This window comes from Cnephaeus nilssonii (genome assembly GCF_951640355.1).
Source record: "Cnephaeus nilssonii genome assembly, chromosome: 14".
NCBI lineage: Eukaryota > Metazoa > Chordata > Mammalia > Chiroptera > Vespertilionidae > Cnephaeus > Cnephaeus nilssonii.
In genome coordinates this window covers 28807947-28823749 of record NC_137085.1, presented here as the reverse complement: position 1 = coordinate 28823749, position 15803 = coordinate 28807947, and the positions used below count along the sequence as shown (strand labels likewise).

Here is a 15803-nt window from a genome sequence, read left to right as displayed (position 1 = left end):
TCTTAGATGGGAAGGTGGGAAAAGAGCAAGCAATATTTTGCATCTGTTTTATTTTTTCCCCATAAATATAGCTGGTTGATACTCATATAGTACTGGAACATTGACTGTTATAGACACAAACGTAATAAAATCAACTGTACATAATCTCTGTAGAAATTAAGTGTTGTATTTAGGAACTGGTTATCTACATAAAAGCCTTTTGGTGATTACAATTTTAGGTTGAAATTTGGAGTTGTATGAATTCATCTTTGCCAGGTAAGTAATAGAAGTGTAACATTTAGCACTTTTATTTTTAAAAACTTACTGTGATTGTGAAATCTGTGTCATAGCCCTATAACTTAATGTATACCCTTGAGTTTCTATCCTCTCTTTCCCATAGGCACTCAAATTTTCAAATGTATACTTTCTTCTCATTCACTCAATACTTAACTGTATTCTTGTCTCTACTTCTACCATTCTATTGGTAGAACTGGGTTTTTGAAAGATCACCAGGATCTTAGTTCATAAATCTTTATAGCTTTTTCTCAGTACTTACTCTCTTTGATTTCTCTGACATTTGATATTATTGACCACTTACCTCCTTGTGGCTGTATCTTACCCTTTCTTACCTTTTCCCTCTTAACTTCACACACTGCCCCAGGACTGTGGTTATTCCTGAGTGCAGTCCTCTTCCATTCTCTCTCCACACTCACTCTGCTAACTAATCAGCTCTGGGAAGGTAACTTTCAAATTCTAGTCAGTTGGTTGTGACTTCTAGACATCTCTACCTGGATCACTGCATCTAGGTGGTATCTGAAGTGCAAATCCAAAACCAAACTCATTTTATGATGGTCTCTCTTGTGAATGATACTACTGGAAACCAAGTTATCTTTGGCTGCTTTTTCTTTCTAGCTCCACTGACTGTCCGCTTATAAAATCTTGCATCTGTCTTCACTACTCGTAGTTCAAGCCTTTCTTTTTTTTTTTTTTAATATGTTTTTATTCATTTCAGAGAGGAAGGGGAGAAGGAGAGAGAGAGATATAGAAACATCGATGATGAGAGAGAATCATTGATTGGCTTGCCTCTTGCAGGATCCACACTGGGATTGGAGCCCACAACCGGGCATGTACCCTGACTGGGAATCGAACCAGAGACCTCCTGGTTCATAGGTCGAAGCTCAACCATTGAGCCACGTCGGCCGGGCAAGCCTTTCTTATTACATTCTTGGGATAGAATATTGTAATAAACTTGTAACTGGTATTTCAACACATCACAGCTGTCCTCCTGAGTCTTTCAAAAAAAATTCCTCAAGGGTATCCATTTCCATTGAAATAAAAGCCAAACTCCCTAGCCTTGCATTCATGGTCTCCTAGGATTAAAGCTTACTTTCCAGTCTTAGTTAAAGCCGGTGCCTTGAAACACGGGAATAAACCTTACATATCTCTGAACTTTAAAGGCTGTCATACAGTGTGAAATTTGCATTTTAAACATTTGTCTTCCTGAAATTGCCCACATTCTTACCTGTCTTCCTAATTATCCCTCTAATGTCCTGGAATTTTATTCATATATATATATATATATATATATATATATATATATATATATATGTGTGTGTATGTGTATGTGTATGTGTGTGTGTATATATATATATATATATATGCACATACATACACATACACATTATTTTTACCAAACTGCGATTTCTATAATGCAATAAACCATCTATTTTATCTATTTCATAGTCCACAAAATATCTAATAGAGTGCCTTGCACATAGTAGAGGCTCAGCAAATATAAATACTTGTTGAATAATTTAATATTTTCTAAGAGGCCACTGGGTATGTGGAAACAGCAATATATGGCATTATGATATAAAAGTTCACAGAATTTATGACCTACAGTGATTCCATTCAAAATTATATCTAAAATGTGAGTGATTCTCAATAGCAAAAATTTAAAGGAAACTATAGGCAATGGGGCTAGAAGAGAGTCTGTTGCCCTTTTTACTCTTAAAACATGTAGGGATATAGAGGCTTATGATATTCAGTATTTTTAGCCAATTGGGATGGTTTATATTACACAGGGGTGGACAAAAGTAGGTTTGCAGTTGTTTGTATGGAAAATACTATAATAATTAATAAATAATAATACAACAATAAGCTGTATTTTGCATCCTCACAACTATATAAACCTATTTTTGCTCCACCCTCTATTTTTAGAGCTTTATCGGTGGGCCACTTTTTTTGCTTTTGTTTGTTTGTTTGTTTTTTTAGCAGAATGCTTCTGTTTGTTGTGTTAAACTTTGATTTGGAGAACTATGCTACCTATAGCCTTTGAATCCCTGACATTTTTTTCAGATGTAAATAATAATCTAATTTAATGTATATGTTGGTTTGAAGACCCATGTATTACATGGAAGCAACATAAACCATTTTTTAAAATATATTTTTATTCATTTTTAGAGAGAGGAAGGGAGAGGTATATAGAGAGAGAAACATCAATGATGAGAGAGAATCATCTATTGCCTGCCTCCTGCACGCCCCCAGATCCAGCCTGCAACCCGAGCATATACCCTGACCGGGAATCAAACTATGACCTCCTGTCCTGGTTCATGGGCCAGTGCTCAACCACTGAGCAACACCAACAGGGCCATAAAACATTTTTTAAAAGATATAAGGAATTTGCATCATCCCTACAAGCATAAATCTTTTTCCTCTTCATAATTATTATATCTCCTAGTTTTATTCTAGGAGTCATTCATTGACATTTGATGACAAAAGGGATCTAAAAATACACTAAAATACTTTTTATAATTTTATAAAAAGGTGATATTATAATACATCTTGTTATCAGTGATTTGGTTGGAGAAACAGCTGCTGTACATAAACTGAACCAGAAGACTTACTTTGCCCATCAAAGTTAGTCCTGGCTCATAGGAGATGGTCCTGTCTGTTTACTAAGTATTGATTTTAAATGGTGTTATGGGTTTCACACTACTGTAGGTATATAATATGTTTGAATTCAATATCACTTGTGCCCCTCTTTGTTAAGTTAAATTGTAATTTTTGCCTCTGTTTCACAGTCTAAAGGTGAGGAAGGCCTCTCCATGCTTTCCTAAACCTGTTTGTCCTTGAAAGATGCTACCTACCCAAGAATGAGAATGACCTAGAGGGTATAGGGTGGGCAGGGAGATGAGAAACAAAACAAAGGACCTGATAATTATGCTGTGAGGTACCTCAGAAGACTGACAGCGTTGGGAATAAGGCTGAGGGGAGAGGCTTACTAATTTTGAGGCTCTTTTGTCGAGCTAGTTTTTCTGTAAACACTTTGATTTTTAGTGGTATCCACAAACCAATTTGACATGCTATTTGTATTTGTCACTGCTTATGACCAAAACATTTGAACATTTTGTTTTTAAGGTGTGTTTAAGAAATCTGATGGCTGGGTTGGCTTAGGCTGCTGTGAACTGGCTATTACCTTGGAGTGTCGACAGGCTTGCAAGCAGGTAATACTGAGCAATCAGGCTCTTGAAAAGCATGGATGCAGTTTGGGTTATAGTTGTGCATATGTCTTTGACCTTGCCCACCTCATACCTTTGAGAGGTGACCTATAAAAGCTGAAAATTTAGTATTTCTTGCAGAGACCGCTTCCCTTTAGACTCGCTGCTTTTTCAGTTATGGCTGCTGCATATAATATCCCCAGCCCTCTCTTATTCTTTCTCAACTTCTCTGCCACACAAAGAAAGAATATTCACAAGTTATATAAATATCTAATCCCTATGTTGTATACTTGAAACTAATATACTATTGCATGTCAACTGTAATTGAAAAATAAAAATTATTAAAGAAAAAACAATGAATATTGTAGGAATTGAGGCCTTTTGTACTTTGCCTATGGTCATGCTTAGTCAGTGCTGAATGACTCCAAATGGTCATGTGAACTTGGGCTATGCCTGAGTAAGAGCAGTTGATACAGTTGGCTTATTTTGCTTTCATCTTCCCTTCTGTCTTTCATCCTGGGTTTTCCCTGAGCATGTGCTTATATCCCTTCTCGGCTCCTAAGGTGAGCATGACTCCTACAGTGAATTATGACTTCTTTTTTATTTGATATATCTCTAGTCCAGTTCAGGTTAGGCCCCTGAGTTATTCCGCATTACGTTTATTTTTATAGTAGTTCCTCAGAGTGTTGTCAGAAAACTAGTCTGGTTCCTCATACTCCAAGTGGTGGGAGTAGACTTAACTGGGAAGTTTAGGTGGACCTGAAACCACAGCTGGAAAGCCTCTTTCATTTTCTTCTTCTAGTTACTGTCCTCTGGACAGGGGTATGTGAGACATAGTGTCACCTTCACTTTCATACATACCCCTGCAACACCCTTTGGGCAGTATACAGCCTGGCTATCTGCCGCTCTCCTCCAGGCATTGGGATGAAGCTGAGTTGCAGAAGATTGGAACTATAATGGATCTAGTGGGACATAAAACAGTTGCCTGTTCATTCTGCTTCTTGCTCTCCCCATCCTCTTCAGCAGCCTATTGAAAACTACATGAGCTTAGGTGATAGAACAGAGGAAACAGAACAAGGGACCAGAGGCCATGGCTCTAAAATGTCTCTAAATAGGGACTGATATCATGTGGAAGAATAACCACCCCTCAGCAGATTTGTTTTGGCTTGTTTTATATAGAAAGTACATACTTTCTATGTAAAAACTTATTATTTCTCTGAGCATCAGTTTCTTCATCTGTAGAAGAGAAAATATCTCCATTAACTTGTTAAGAGAATTACATAAAAATAACTTGGGAATTTCTAGGCATAGCCTTCCCCTCTTTAAATGCCCTTTTTTGTTATATATGGATCTTTTCTGAGGAAAAGTCAGTATGAGAACTTACAATATGAAGGGTTAAAGAAGAAGCAAAATATAAATATCCTGGCAGAGCTTCACAAGAAAATTTGCTGCAGAGTGGAATTCAGCTGGAAAAAAAAAAGTCTTCTGATTTACATTTCCTTCAAAGTTATCTAGTTTCTGAAATAACAGAAAGACTGTGTTATTATGTGAGATTAAAGCCATAAAAGGTTAGAGTGAAGTTCTAGCATATCCGATAGGTTCTGGGGCTGGTGTTTGTTTAAGAGAAATTGCATGAAATGTGTTTGTTGTATATAAGGAACTTTAAAATATTTGAGCATAAGGTTTTCCTGTTTTATTCTGTGCTGAATGGCAATGTGTAATAAAATTAATGGAGAAATTTGTTGTCTAATTTAGGCATCTTCAAAAAATGATATTTCCAAAGTTTGCAGAAAAGAATATGAGGTATGTATATTATTTAATAAATTTGGATAGACTATTCAGATATTATAAAAATTGATAGAATCACTTACATTTTAAAATGAATTAATTCTTACATAAATTGCCTTTTACTTTTCAGAAAATATAGCCTTGACAAAAATATCATTTACCTTGTTTAGAAATCTTAAGACTTTAATTGACTTTTGTTAAAATTAAGCATTAATTTAAAATAAATGACTAAATCACATATACAGAGGATTTAACCTATAATGTTTTCTTAACAAAGCAATTGGTTGTATCCAAAGTTGTAAAATAGTTTTTCTTAGGATCCATATTCTCTTTTCTTCTTTTCCTATCCCTTGACACCCCCCCCCCCCCAAAAAAAAAAAAGAAAAGAAACAAACCCATATTGCTATTGTGAATAGCTTCAGTTTTTCCTAGGATCTTGCATTTGGGTGGGGTGGGGTGGGGTAAAAGTACTAACTTACAAAGGCTGTATTAAATCTGAAGGACTCTTGTCACCCAATGGTGGTATTTAATGCACTGTGATATCTAGATGGGAGAGTTATTAGGGCAGGAGTAGGAAAGGTGTTTCATATTATGCAGATATGTACAGAAGAGTGTCCCTGATGTGAAAAGGTTTCCTTATTGGGACTACTTAGTTTTGTTTCTAGAACTTCATGGTTAAATGTGACAGTATTATTGTTTTTTCATAGTATATGACCATGTAATTAAGGATACTTAAGTGCATATACCTCATTCATCATCAATATTAATAAAAGCACAATATGCTAATTAGACCAGACGACCTTCTGGACAAAGCCGGGCTGCAAGGGAAGCCCAGGTCCTGGGGGCTAGAGGGAAGCCGGTGCCGGCAGCTGGGGGAAGGAAGGCCTACTCATGCACAAATTTCGTGCATCGGGCCTCTAGTTTTTATATATAATCACTAGAGGCCTGGTGCACAACATTGATGCACACAGGGGTGGGGGGTCCCTCAGCCCGGCCTGTGCACTTTCGCAGACTGGGAGCCCTGGGGGGATGTCTGACTGATGGCTTATGGGAGTAGGCCTAAGCCATCAGTCGGACATCCTTAGCACTGCCACGAACGGCCACGGCCACTGTGCTTGCCAGCCATCAGCCAAACTTCTGGCTGCGTGGCACTCCCCCTGCGATGAGCATCTGCTCCCTGGTGGTCAATGCATGTCATAGTGACCGGTCGTTCTGCCATTCGGTCGATTTGCATATTATCCTTTTATTATATAGGATTGGAATTCCTATTGCTTTTTTTTTTTCATCCTCTCCCAAGGATATGTTCATTGATTTTGGAGAGAGAAAGGTGGGGAGGGGGAAGAGAAACATCAGTCAGTTGCCTCCTGTGTAAGCCCCGACCAGGGATTGAACCCACAACCTAGGTATGTACACTTAGCAGGAGTCAAATCCAAAGCCTCAAAGCGTATGGGACGATGCTCTAACCAACTGAGCCACCTGGCCAGGGCCCTATTGCTTTTAATAGTCTGTGTGCTCTTGGAGAAGAAAGATAGGACAACTTTCTTAACTGCTTCTAGATTATAGTTCTGATTTCCTTTTTTTTCTTTCCTCAAAGCTTATAATTCTACCTCTTGATTAATATTTTTAAATTGGAGAATCTTATTTATCTTTTGTCTCTTTGTACTATTTGCTAACTTACCTCTGTTTCTCTGAAGACAAATTTCCAAATTAACTGTAACTTTTCCTCTGTTCTTATTGAAGGGAGCCTTGCTACAAAGAAGTAAAAGATCTTTTTTTTTTTTCTTATCTCTCTACCTTTGAAATAACTAGTTTTAGTTTCTCTTGAACAAAGTGGCTAACTATAATTCCTTCTTTTCTCCCACATGATGTCTGACATTGTCCATCTCCTGTAGCCTGTCCTCCATTATTTTAGTGTGCTTCCTTCTCTTGTCTGGATTTCCGCATTGCCCTAGGAAGTCTGCCAGTATGTGTTGATGAAGGACGGGACAGGAAAGGTAAGAGAGATAAACACTGTCCTATGAGAGAAATACTAAGAGTAGTTTACTTTTAGTAGTTTACTTTTCTCAGTCTATGCTCTCTTACTTGGCTTAGAATTAAGAACCTATTTTCCAAAAAGCTACATGCCAAGAGAGTTCATTTGTATATATAAAAAGTTGAACCTACAAATAATTCAAGATAGTTCAAAACTCAGTTTGATTTCTTATATGTATTTAGAAATAAAAAGAGAGACAAGAGCACTTTAATACAGGAAGAGGGTTCTGCATTATAAACCCCAAATAACAATCACTCTCATGATTGTTGAAATTTAGTTTAAAGATAATGGCTAAAGTGAATTGGGTAAGTTTGGTATTGTGGAACCTATTTTAACTAGATTGGTTATTTTTCAACATTAGAATAATTTATAAAATTAGGCTTTTAGTATCTTTTTCTTAACACTAGAGTGGTCCCTGTGGTGAACTTCTAGTTGTGTAAGTTTTCCTTTAGGCTTACAATTTTAGGGGTTAGCATTTATCCTGAAGGATGGTTTTTTATAGTTTGATTAGAGATTCAGAGAGTAAGAATATATTCAAAGGAGCTAATGTTTCTCTTTCCTGGTGAGCTGATGCAGAATCGCTTTTGAGGGGATTTCCTAAGAATTTACTTAATTGAATAAAGTTAAAGCAGTTTAATGACATTTAAGATTCTGAGTTTCATTTTCAATGAAGCTAAGATAATCAGTTAAATGTAAGACATTATTATATCTGATTTTATAACATCTAGTTTCTTACACAAATCAATAAATATTGAATACCGAGAGGCAGGAGTTTTTTTGTTTTTTGTTTTATATATATTTTTACTCATTTCAGAGAGGAAGGGAGAGGGAGAGAGAGATAGAACCATCAATGATGAGAGAGAGTCATTGATCGGCCTCCTGCACACCCCACGCCAGGGATCAAGCCACAACCCAGGCATGTGCCTTGACTGGGAATTGAACCATGACCTTCTGGTTCATAGGTCAACATCAACCACTGAACCAAAACAGATGAGGCTCCAAAGTAGGCTGATAGTAATAGAGTCGAGTATTCAGGAATAAATGAGAGATTTAAAGGCAGAATCCATCCACAGAATTTGTTGATGGATTCAATATAGGAGATGATATTCAGAAAAATATAAAAAATAATTATTAGTGAATTGGGAGATAGAACTGAAGAAATTGTTTGGCATAGCAGCATATAGGGACAGGCTGAAAGAGTTTAAGGGAAATGGTGGATAGAGAAAGTCTTCTAATTGGAATACTAGAAGAAGAAGAAAGAATATGGAGTTGATTCAATGTTTAAAGAAGCCCAATAAATCCCCAGCAGGATTTTAAAAATTTATATTTATAGACACACCTTATAGCCAATGATCTTAAAAGCAGTCAGAAAAAAAGGACATCACCTTTAAAGGAGACCATCAACTGACTTCTCAATAGCAACAGAGGAGGCCAGAGACAGAATGATACCTAAACTGCTCTGAAAGAAAATATCTATTAATCTAGAATTCAATGTCTAGCAAAAAAATTTTTTCTAAGAAAGAGGGCATAATTAAGGTATTTCCAGACAACAAAAGCAAAGAATTGCCATGACTAGACCCTTTATAGAAAGAATTCCTCTCTAAAGGAAGTTCTAAAATAGCTATAATTATTGAAATGCAAAAGAAAAAAAAAAGAATGATGACATTACAAAGTGGGTAAGTCACAACATACACATTGTTTAAAACAATAATGTATTTTTGAGTTTTTTAAAAAGAAAATACACAACAATAGCATATAGCATTGGGAAGGTTGTTTAAAGAAATTGAAGTATATTGAGTGTTAGGTCTTTTTAAATGTTAATACCTATATCTCAGAGGTAGTTAGGAATGAAGGACTAAAGAAGAGAAGAGATATCATGCCCAAAGATAACTGTGAAGCAAACCTTGAACTTAAAGAGTGAAAGAAAACTATGAAAGAAAAACATAGAAAAGGGGAGAGGACTAGGTTTTGAAAATTGCTTCTTTAGGGAACTAGAAGAGAAGGAGCCAAATACTAATCTGAGAGGACCAGATCTATGTTCAAAATGAAATGAGATATTCCAAGAAAAAGAACTTCTGTCACTGGCAATGTTCAAGCAAAGGCTTACTGGATTCACCTGTTGTGGAGGGGATTTCTGCAGTGGACAGGAGATTTGACTAAAGATCTCTCAACTCTACAGTTCTCTTATTCTGACCAACACTTAAGAAAGAATACTTCCTTCAGTACTTAAGACTACTTCTTTCAGAATCGCATCTGTTTGGTTGAGGCCACCAAAATCAACCAGTGGCTTGATAACTCTGGCATGGACATGTTCAAGTGTCATGAGAATGTTCACTTCCAGGTTCTCCATGCATTTTCACAGGCTTGGTCCTTAGTTCACCTAGAAGTATTGGTCAGGCCACTGGATTCATGAATATGTGATGCTAGAACCAGAGATGATACTTAAGATACTTAATAACTGGAACCCCATAGGCACCGACAGAACAAATGCGGGCTATAAGCCATCAGTGTAGCCATACTAGTACACATTGGCTGATTAGAACTAAAGTAAAACGAATCCATGTTTTCCATGAGTTGTGATACAGGTGTAATTTTTAAAAATTGTCTGATGATAGTTATTTTCTTCCTTGAATGTCATAATAAACATCAAGATGATCTGAGGCTGGTAAATTTCCAGGGACCTGGCAATGGTTGATGACACAAATTTTAGTTTCAGGTTGATAAATCCATTTTGTACCTTTATGTCAGTCCTTACCTGCCATTCTCTTAACATAATGGCCATAAATATAAATACCTTTCCATTTGCTGCATGACCCTCTGAAGTATAATGCTACAAATTTGTCAAGAGACTTACTTCGTCCACAGATTCGTCTTTGTGCTTTCCTTTGTATTTTCAGAAATTTCATTTTCATTTCTCTTCTTTCTTTCCTAGCTTTGTTCAGTCCAGTTATTTGATGTTATTTTATAAGGAAGATGAGAAACTGTAAAGGAAAGTCCGTAGGAGATATTTTTGTGAGGACTCACTTTTTTTTAAATCTTTAGGCATTTAAGTTTTCAACTCAACAGTTGCTAAACAAAACTAAAATAATATTCTGTCCTGGAGCTCTGGTTCTATAAGAATACTAAAATAAAATTAAGATTCAGGGTGTTAAAAAGAGGCTCTAAGAAGCTCAATAACAAAGATGGTTGGCCTTGTGAGTTTTAGGCTCAGTTCTTTCAGCATCGTTCTATCAACATGCTGCTAAATGCATAAGAGAAGGATGCAGGTATGTGTTAAATTTTATTTTTTGAATATTCACATGGTTCAAAGTTCAAAATGTTATACAATAAAAAGTCTTTTTTCACCTCTTGTACTGCAACCATTCAGTTCCTTAAGTAAGCAGAGATATTTTATGCATGTAAAAGCAAATATGGACATATATTCCTCCTCTGCCCCCCTGTAACACAAATGGTAGCCTGCCATACACTTTAACCTACCCCTGGATGCCCAGTGTTTGGTGCATATTTATGTACGTCTACATGAGCTATACAGTATATCCTCAGGAAATTCAAAATTAAATGTTTTGTTCTAAAGATTTCTGTGTATTTTATTTTGTTTCATTTTCTCTCAAATTAACCTTGATTCTAGACTTACTACCAGAAGCATAAAGAAAAGGGATGAAAAAATAGCCCCAATTAGAGATAGGATTACAGGGATGTCAGCACCAGCAGGATTATCTGGATAGCCGGAGGCCTCCTGCACCTCACTGTGATTGGATCTGTGCTGCAGTGGTTCTCAGAATAGAGGAGACAGTCAGCTGTGGGGGGTTCTAACAAAAAGAATCTTGTGGTACTTTGCCCCAGCAAAGCCTTCAGGGGACCTAAATGTAAAGATAAGGAAACTCGGGAAATTGTCGTGATATAGTAAGTAGAAAACTGAATGGGAGGCTTGGTACATGGTAAAATGCTATATAGGTGTACTGTATCAGACTAGATTTGAGCCGTTACCTGCAGCTGATGAGCTCCAAAAAGAGCGAAACCGATTAGGTCCTGCAGTACTGGCTTAAGATAGTATAAAACCTTGATTATGTTCCATTTGTATATTGTTTCATTTTGTTATACTTTATATTATAGTTTGGGGAAGATAATAACTCCTATTTAGTCTCCCAGTGCAAGTGTATTTCCTCTCTAGTCCATTTTTCTGAGAATGAGATCATCCCAAAAGGGAAATCTAATCATTCAAATTATATTATGACCTGGTCTAATCTCCATGGCCAGGTTTTCCCCACTGGGCAATCTCATCTACTCCCCCATAACTTCATTGCCCCTATATGATGACAAACCCAAAATCTTCTTTGCTAGCTTCATTTAAGTACTCCTGAATCACTCCTGAATGTGTACTTTTAATATGCAATTGGCATTTCAAATCAGGCAAACTGATTGTTATCCTCCTTACCTTACCTTCCCCTTCTTCCCTCCTTACCTTCTGCTGCATACCCCCCCCCCACACACACACACACATGCACGCGCACACGCCCCAAAACAAAACCTTTTTCTTACATGTCTTGCTTGGTGTTCCAGACACATAAACTAAAAATCTAAGAGGTATTGTCTACTTTTTCCTCTTTCTCACCATCTACAAATAACTGGCTATCAAGCTCTAAAAATTTGCCTTCGAAATATATCTTAAATCAGTCTGCTTTCCAGAGCCTCAATTACTGTCTTAGCTGAGGCCTTTAAACCACTTGCTGGACAATAGCTGCCCAACTAGCTTTCCTATTTCTAATTTCTCCTTTTATCTATTACCTTCAGTACTCTTAGAATGGTTTCTTAAAAGACCAAATATAGTCATATCACTCCCTTAAATAAAATACATGGTCAATCTCGGAAATTATAAGTTGCATAAGGGAGGGAAGAGTCAAGAGTCTAGGTAGAGAAAAGCTTGTATATCAGACTGAGGAACATGAACTTTATCCTATAGGTGAGCCATTGAGGAGTTTTGTTAATTGTAGTTGTACAACCTGTTTGTTCTACCTGGAAGTCCCTCTTTCTGACTCCATCCTATCACACCCCATTCAGTGATATGATGGAACTGGCATCTTACTAGCTAGGGAAAACTGATGATTCAATATTCAGGAGTTTTGTAAACCAGTTTTAAATTTGAAAGCAGCTATGATTAGGGTATTAATGCCATGGACATCAGCAAATAAGGCAAAATCTGGACTCTTTCCGCCCCCCTCCCCAAATTCCCTTGAAAGCTGATCCCAGCACATCACTACCCCTATCCAACTAGCAACTTTGCTTCAAATTTTGACTTAGTTTCTATTTAAAAACTTTCCTGCCAAGTTCTCTTGCCTCCACACACATAAAATTGATTGCTACTTCTAAATCCTTTACATGCTTTATTATATACTATTTGTCATAGGATAATTCTGTTCACATGTCACTTTTTAATACACTCTGAGTTCCTGGAGGCAGAGTCTATGTCTCTTTTTTCTTTGCATCTATCATTCATTTATTCACTCAACATTCATTGAATTTATACACACCGAACTGATAGACTTAATTGGTGTCAGACACTGTTCTCAGGGTACAAAGATGAAAGGATTTAGCCACTAGAAGCTCATAATCTAGTTCATGAGAAGAGAGAAATTAAAATAGTTCATTACAATACAGTAAGACAAGTACATTGCTAGAAATCTGTACAAGACACATTGGTGCCTGGAGGGAAAAAAATCAATCCCTGTTCAGGGTAATGGGGAAATCTCCACAAAGCAGGTAAGACTTAAAGGATGAACAAAAATTTTTTGCCTGTAAAAAGGCTCTACAATTAGTATTTTTATAGATAGAGCTGAAGGCCTGGTGTACGAAATTCGTGCACTTGGCGGCGGGGGGGGAGGGGGGGGCCCCTTAGTCCGGCCTGCGCCCTCTTGCAGTCTGGGAGCCCTCGGGGGATGTCCGACTGCCATGGAGGCGGGAGAGGCTCCCACCACCGCCATTGTGCTCACCAACCATGAGCATGGCTTCTGGCTGAGCAGCGCGCTCCCTATGGGAGCGCACTGACCACCAGGGGGCAGCTCCTGTGTTGAGTGTCTGCCCCCTGGTGGTCAGTGTGCATCATAGTGACCGGTCATTCCGCCATTCGGTTGATTTGCATATTAGCCTTTTATTATATAGGATTTTTAACAGAAATTTTTTTTCCACTCTGGACAGCTGACTTGCACAGGTTCTTGGTTTCAGAATAAATAACACTTGTATAAATGTCTATAAATTAGGCATTCTTTGGATGAGCAGAGAAAGCACTGAGTATAGCACATCATTGAATAGCATTTTATTCAACATTGTTTAGTAATGATGTTGGTGAGAGATGCTGTAGGAACTTAACTCTTGTTTATATCAATAAGCCAATGGTAAATAGCATTACATGTCCCTTTGTGAAAGTCACAGAACCTATCAACGATGTTAAGTGAGGACGTACTGTATTGTATCTGTTATCATAATAATGTTGTCCAGCTGTGAAGTGAAGTTGAAGACCTCTTGAGACCCTGTCAACTCCGGTATACTGACATGTTCTTTGGGTCTCTGATGTGGTAGATCTTTACCTCAGTAACACTGTAACTTTGATCTAGTCTAGAGTAAAATGAGTGGTGAGGGAACTGTTATAGGAAGGCACATTGGGTATAATATTGGTGGCAGAATGTCAAAAGAGGCTCCATTTAATAATATATTTATTATATACCAATAATTATAAACTCTGTTACTTCCAGTTTTTGCCACCAGATGGCGATCAGACATTTGAAAGACTTAATTGACTAAGAACTCAAGATTGGCTATCTTAAGAAATGAGAAAAGCCTGGTTGGTTGAGCTTCAACCTATGAACCATGAGGTCACGGTTCGATTCCCGGTCAGGGCACATGCCCAGGTTGTGGGCTCAATCCCCAGTGGGGGGCATGCAGGAGGCAGCCGATCAATGATTCTCATTGATGTTTCTATCTCTTCCTCTCCCTTTCTCTCTGAAATATATAAAAATAAATAAAAAACTAAAAAAAAAAGAAATGAGGAAATATAAATTAATGCTGTGACTCATTATGTGTATATCTTAAGCCCTGTCAAACTAATCAGCAGTAATTAAACAGTGAAATGTAGAGTTATCGCTTAGTTACCTAAGGTATAGTTACCTAAGATATAATTTATGCCTAAATATAGTTACCTAAGATTAGAAATCTTCTATCACAAAAGGTGACATGGTTAGAGTCTATGTAATCATGATGAGTATAAAGTAAGCAAGAGAAGGATTGAAGGCCCATTCTTTTAGACATTAAAATTGGTAAAGACAAAGATAGAGATATAAAAACAGTATTAACACTGAGGAAATATAAATGTTTTTTATTCAACAAATTAGAGTGAATCTATTTGTGAAGGGTCTATCAATAGACATTAAGAGAAATGAAAGATACTTAGGGAATATTTCTGAACTCTGGAAATGATGTCAAGGGAGACAGCTGTGCCCCAAAACAAAACCTTTTTCTTACATGTCTTGCTTGGTTCTTCTAAATCAAGGGTCAGCAAACTTTTTCTGTAAAGAGCCATACAGCAAATACTTTAGGCTTGCAGGCCATATGTTTTCTTTCTACCCAATTCTACCATCTTAGTATGGGTAAAAGCTAGGGTCTATAAGTATTTTCCTTTCGAGGCCTGTCTCTGGCATCTGTCAAATAAGGAGTTAGATTAGATCATCTCTGACATTTTTCAGATTTTGTGTCATTTTGTACCTCTCTCAAGCTAAGTGATCCCAGAGGCTAATCCAGAGTGATATTTTATTTGTAAGGTCAAATTTTTATTTTTTTTAAATATATTTTTATTGATTTCAGAGAGGAAGGGAAAGGAAAAGAGAGATAGAAACATCAATGATGAGAGAGAGTCATTGATTGGCTGCCTTCTGCACACATCCCCACTGGGGATGGAGCCTGCAACCCTGGCATGTGCCCTGACTGGAAATCAAACCACAACCTCCTGGTTCATAAGTCGATGCTCAACCACTGAGCAACACTGGCCGGGCTTGAAGCTAGGTTTTAAATATCAGTAAAGCTGGTCCTTTAACAAGTCCAGGTCACATGGCTTGCTTGTGATTTAGCTAAATCATCTCTATTCAACAATAGGGTGCACTTGATTTCCATTTACCTTTTATTTGTGCCCATATCATTTCTTTTAAGAATTCATTCTTTTCCAACTGTGAGTGATAATAATCATAGTGGACAAACCCTGAATATCCAAATGGCCATGTATAGGAATATTTTGTTTTTGTCTTTTTCACTTCTTATTTTCCTTACAATGACTTTAACACAGTGTGATATTACCTAAGAGTGATCTAAGAGCTTTATAAACACTATTGAGTCTCAGGCTCTGCTTTTGACTTGCTCTGTGACTTTGGGCAGTTTATCCCCTACTGAGAAAACCAGTTCTTCATCTGTCAAATGGTAGAGAGATTCCCATCTGTCCACAGGATGGCTATGTAAGAAACACC

General features: G+C 37.2%; 1 protein-coding gene across 1 annotated transcript in view; it reads left to right on the top strand.

Moving 5' to 3' along the window:
- RECK (reversion inducing cysteine rich protein with kazal motifs) overlaps positions 1-15803 on the top strand; it is a 64710-nt gene that overhangs the window by 19649 nt on the left and 29258 nt on the right. Inside the window, exons 4-6 of the mRNA XM_079791481.1 lie at positions 219-255; positions 3400-3485; positions 5235-5282. Coding sequence (XP_079647607.1) covers positions 219-255; positions 3400-3485; positions 5235-5282 — 171 coding nt within the window. The remainder of the gene's footprint in view (positions 1-218; positions 256-3399; positions 3486-5234; positions 5283-15803) is intronic.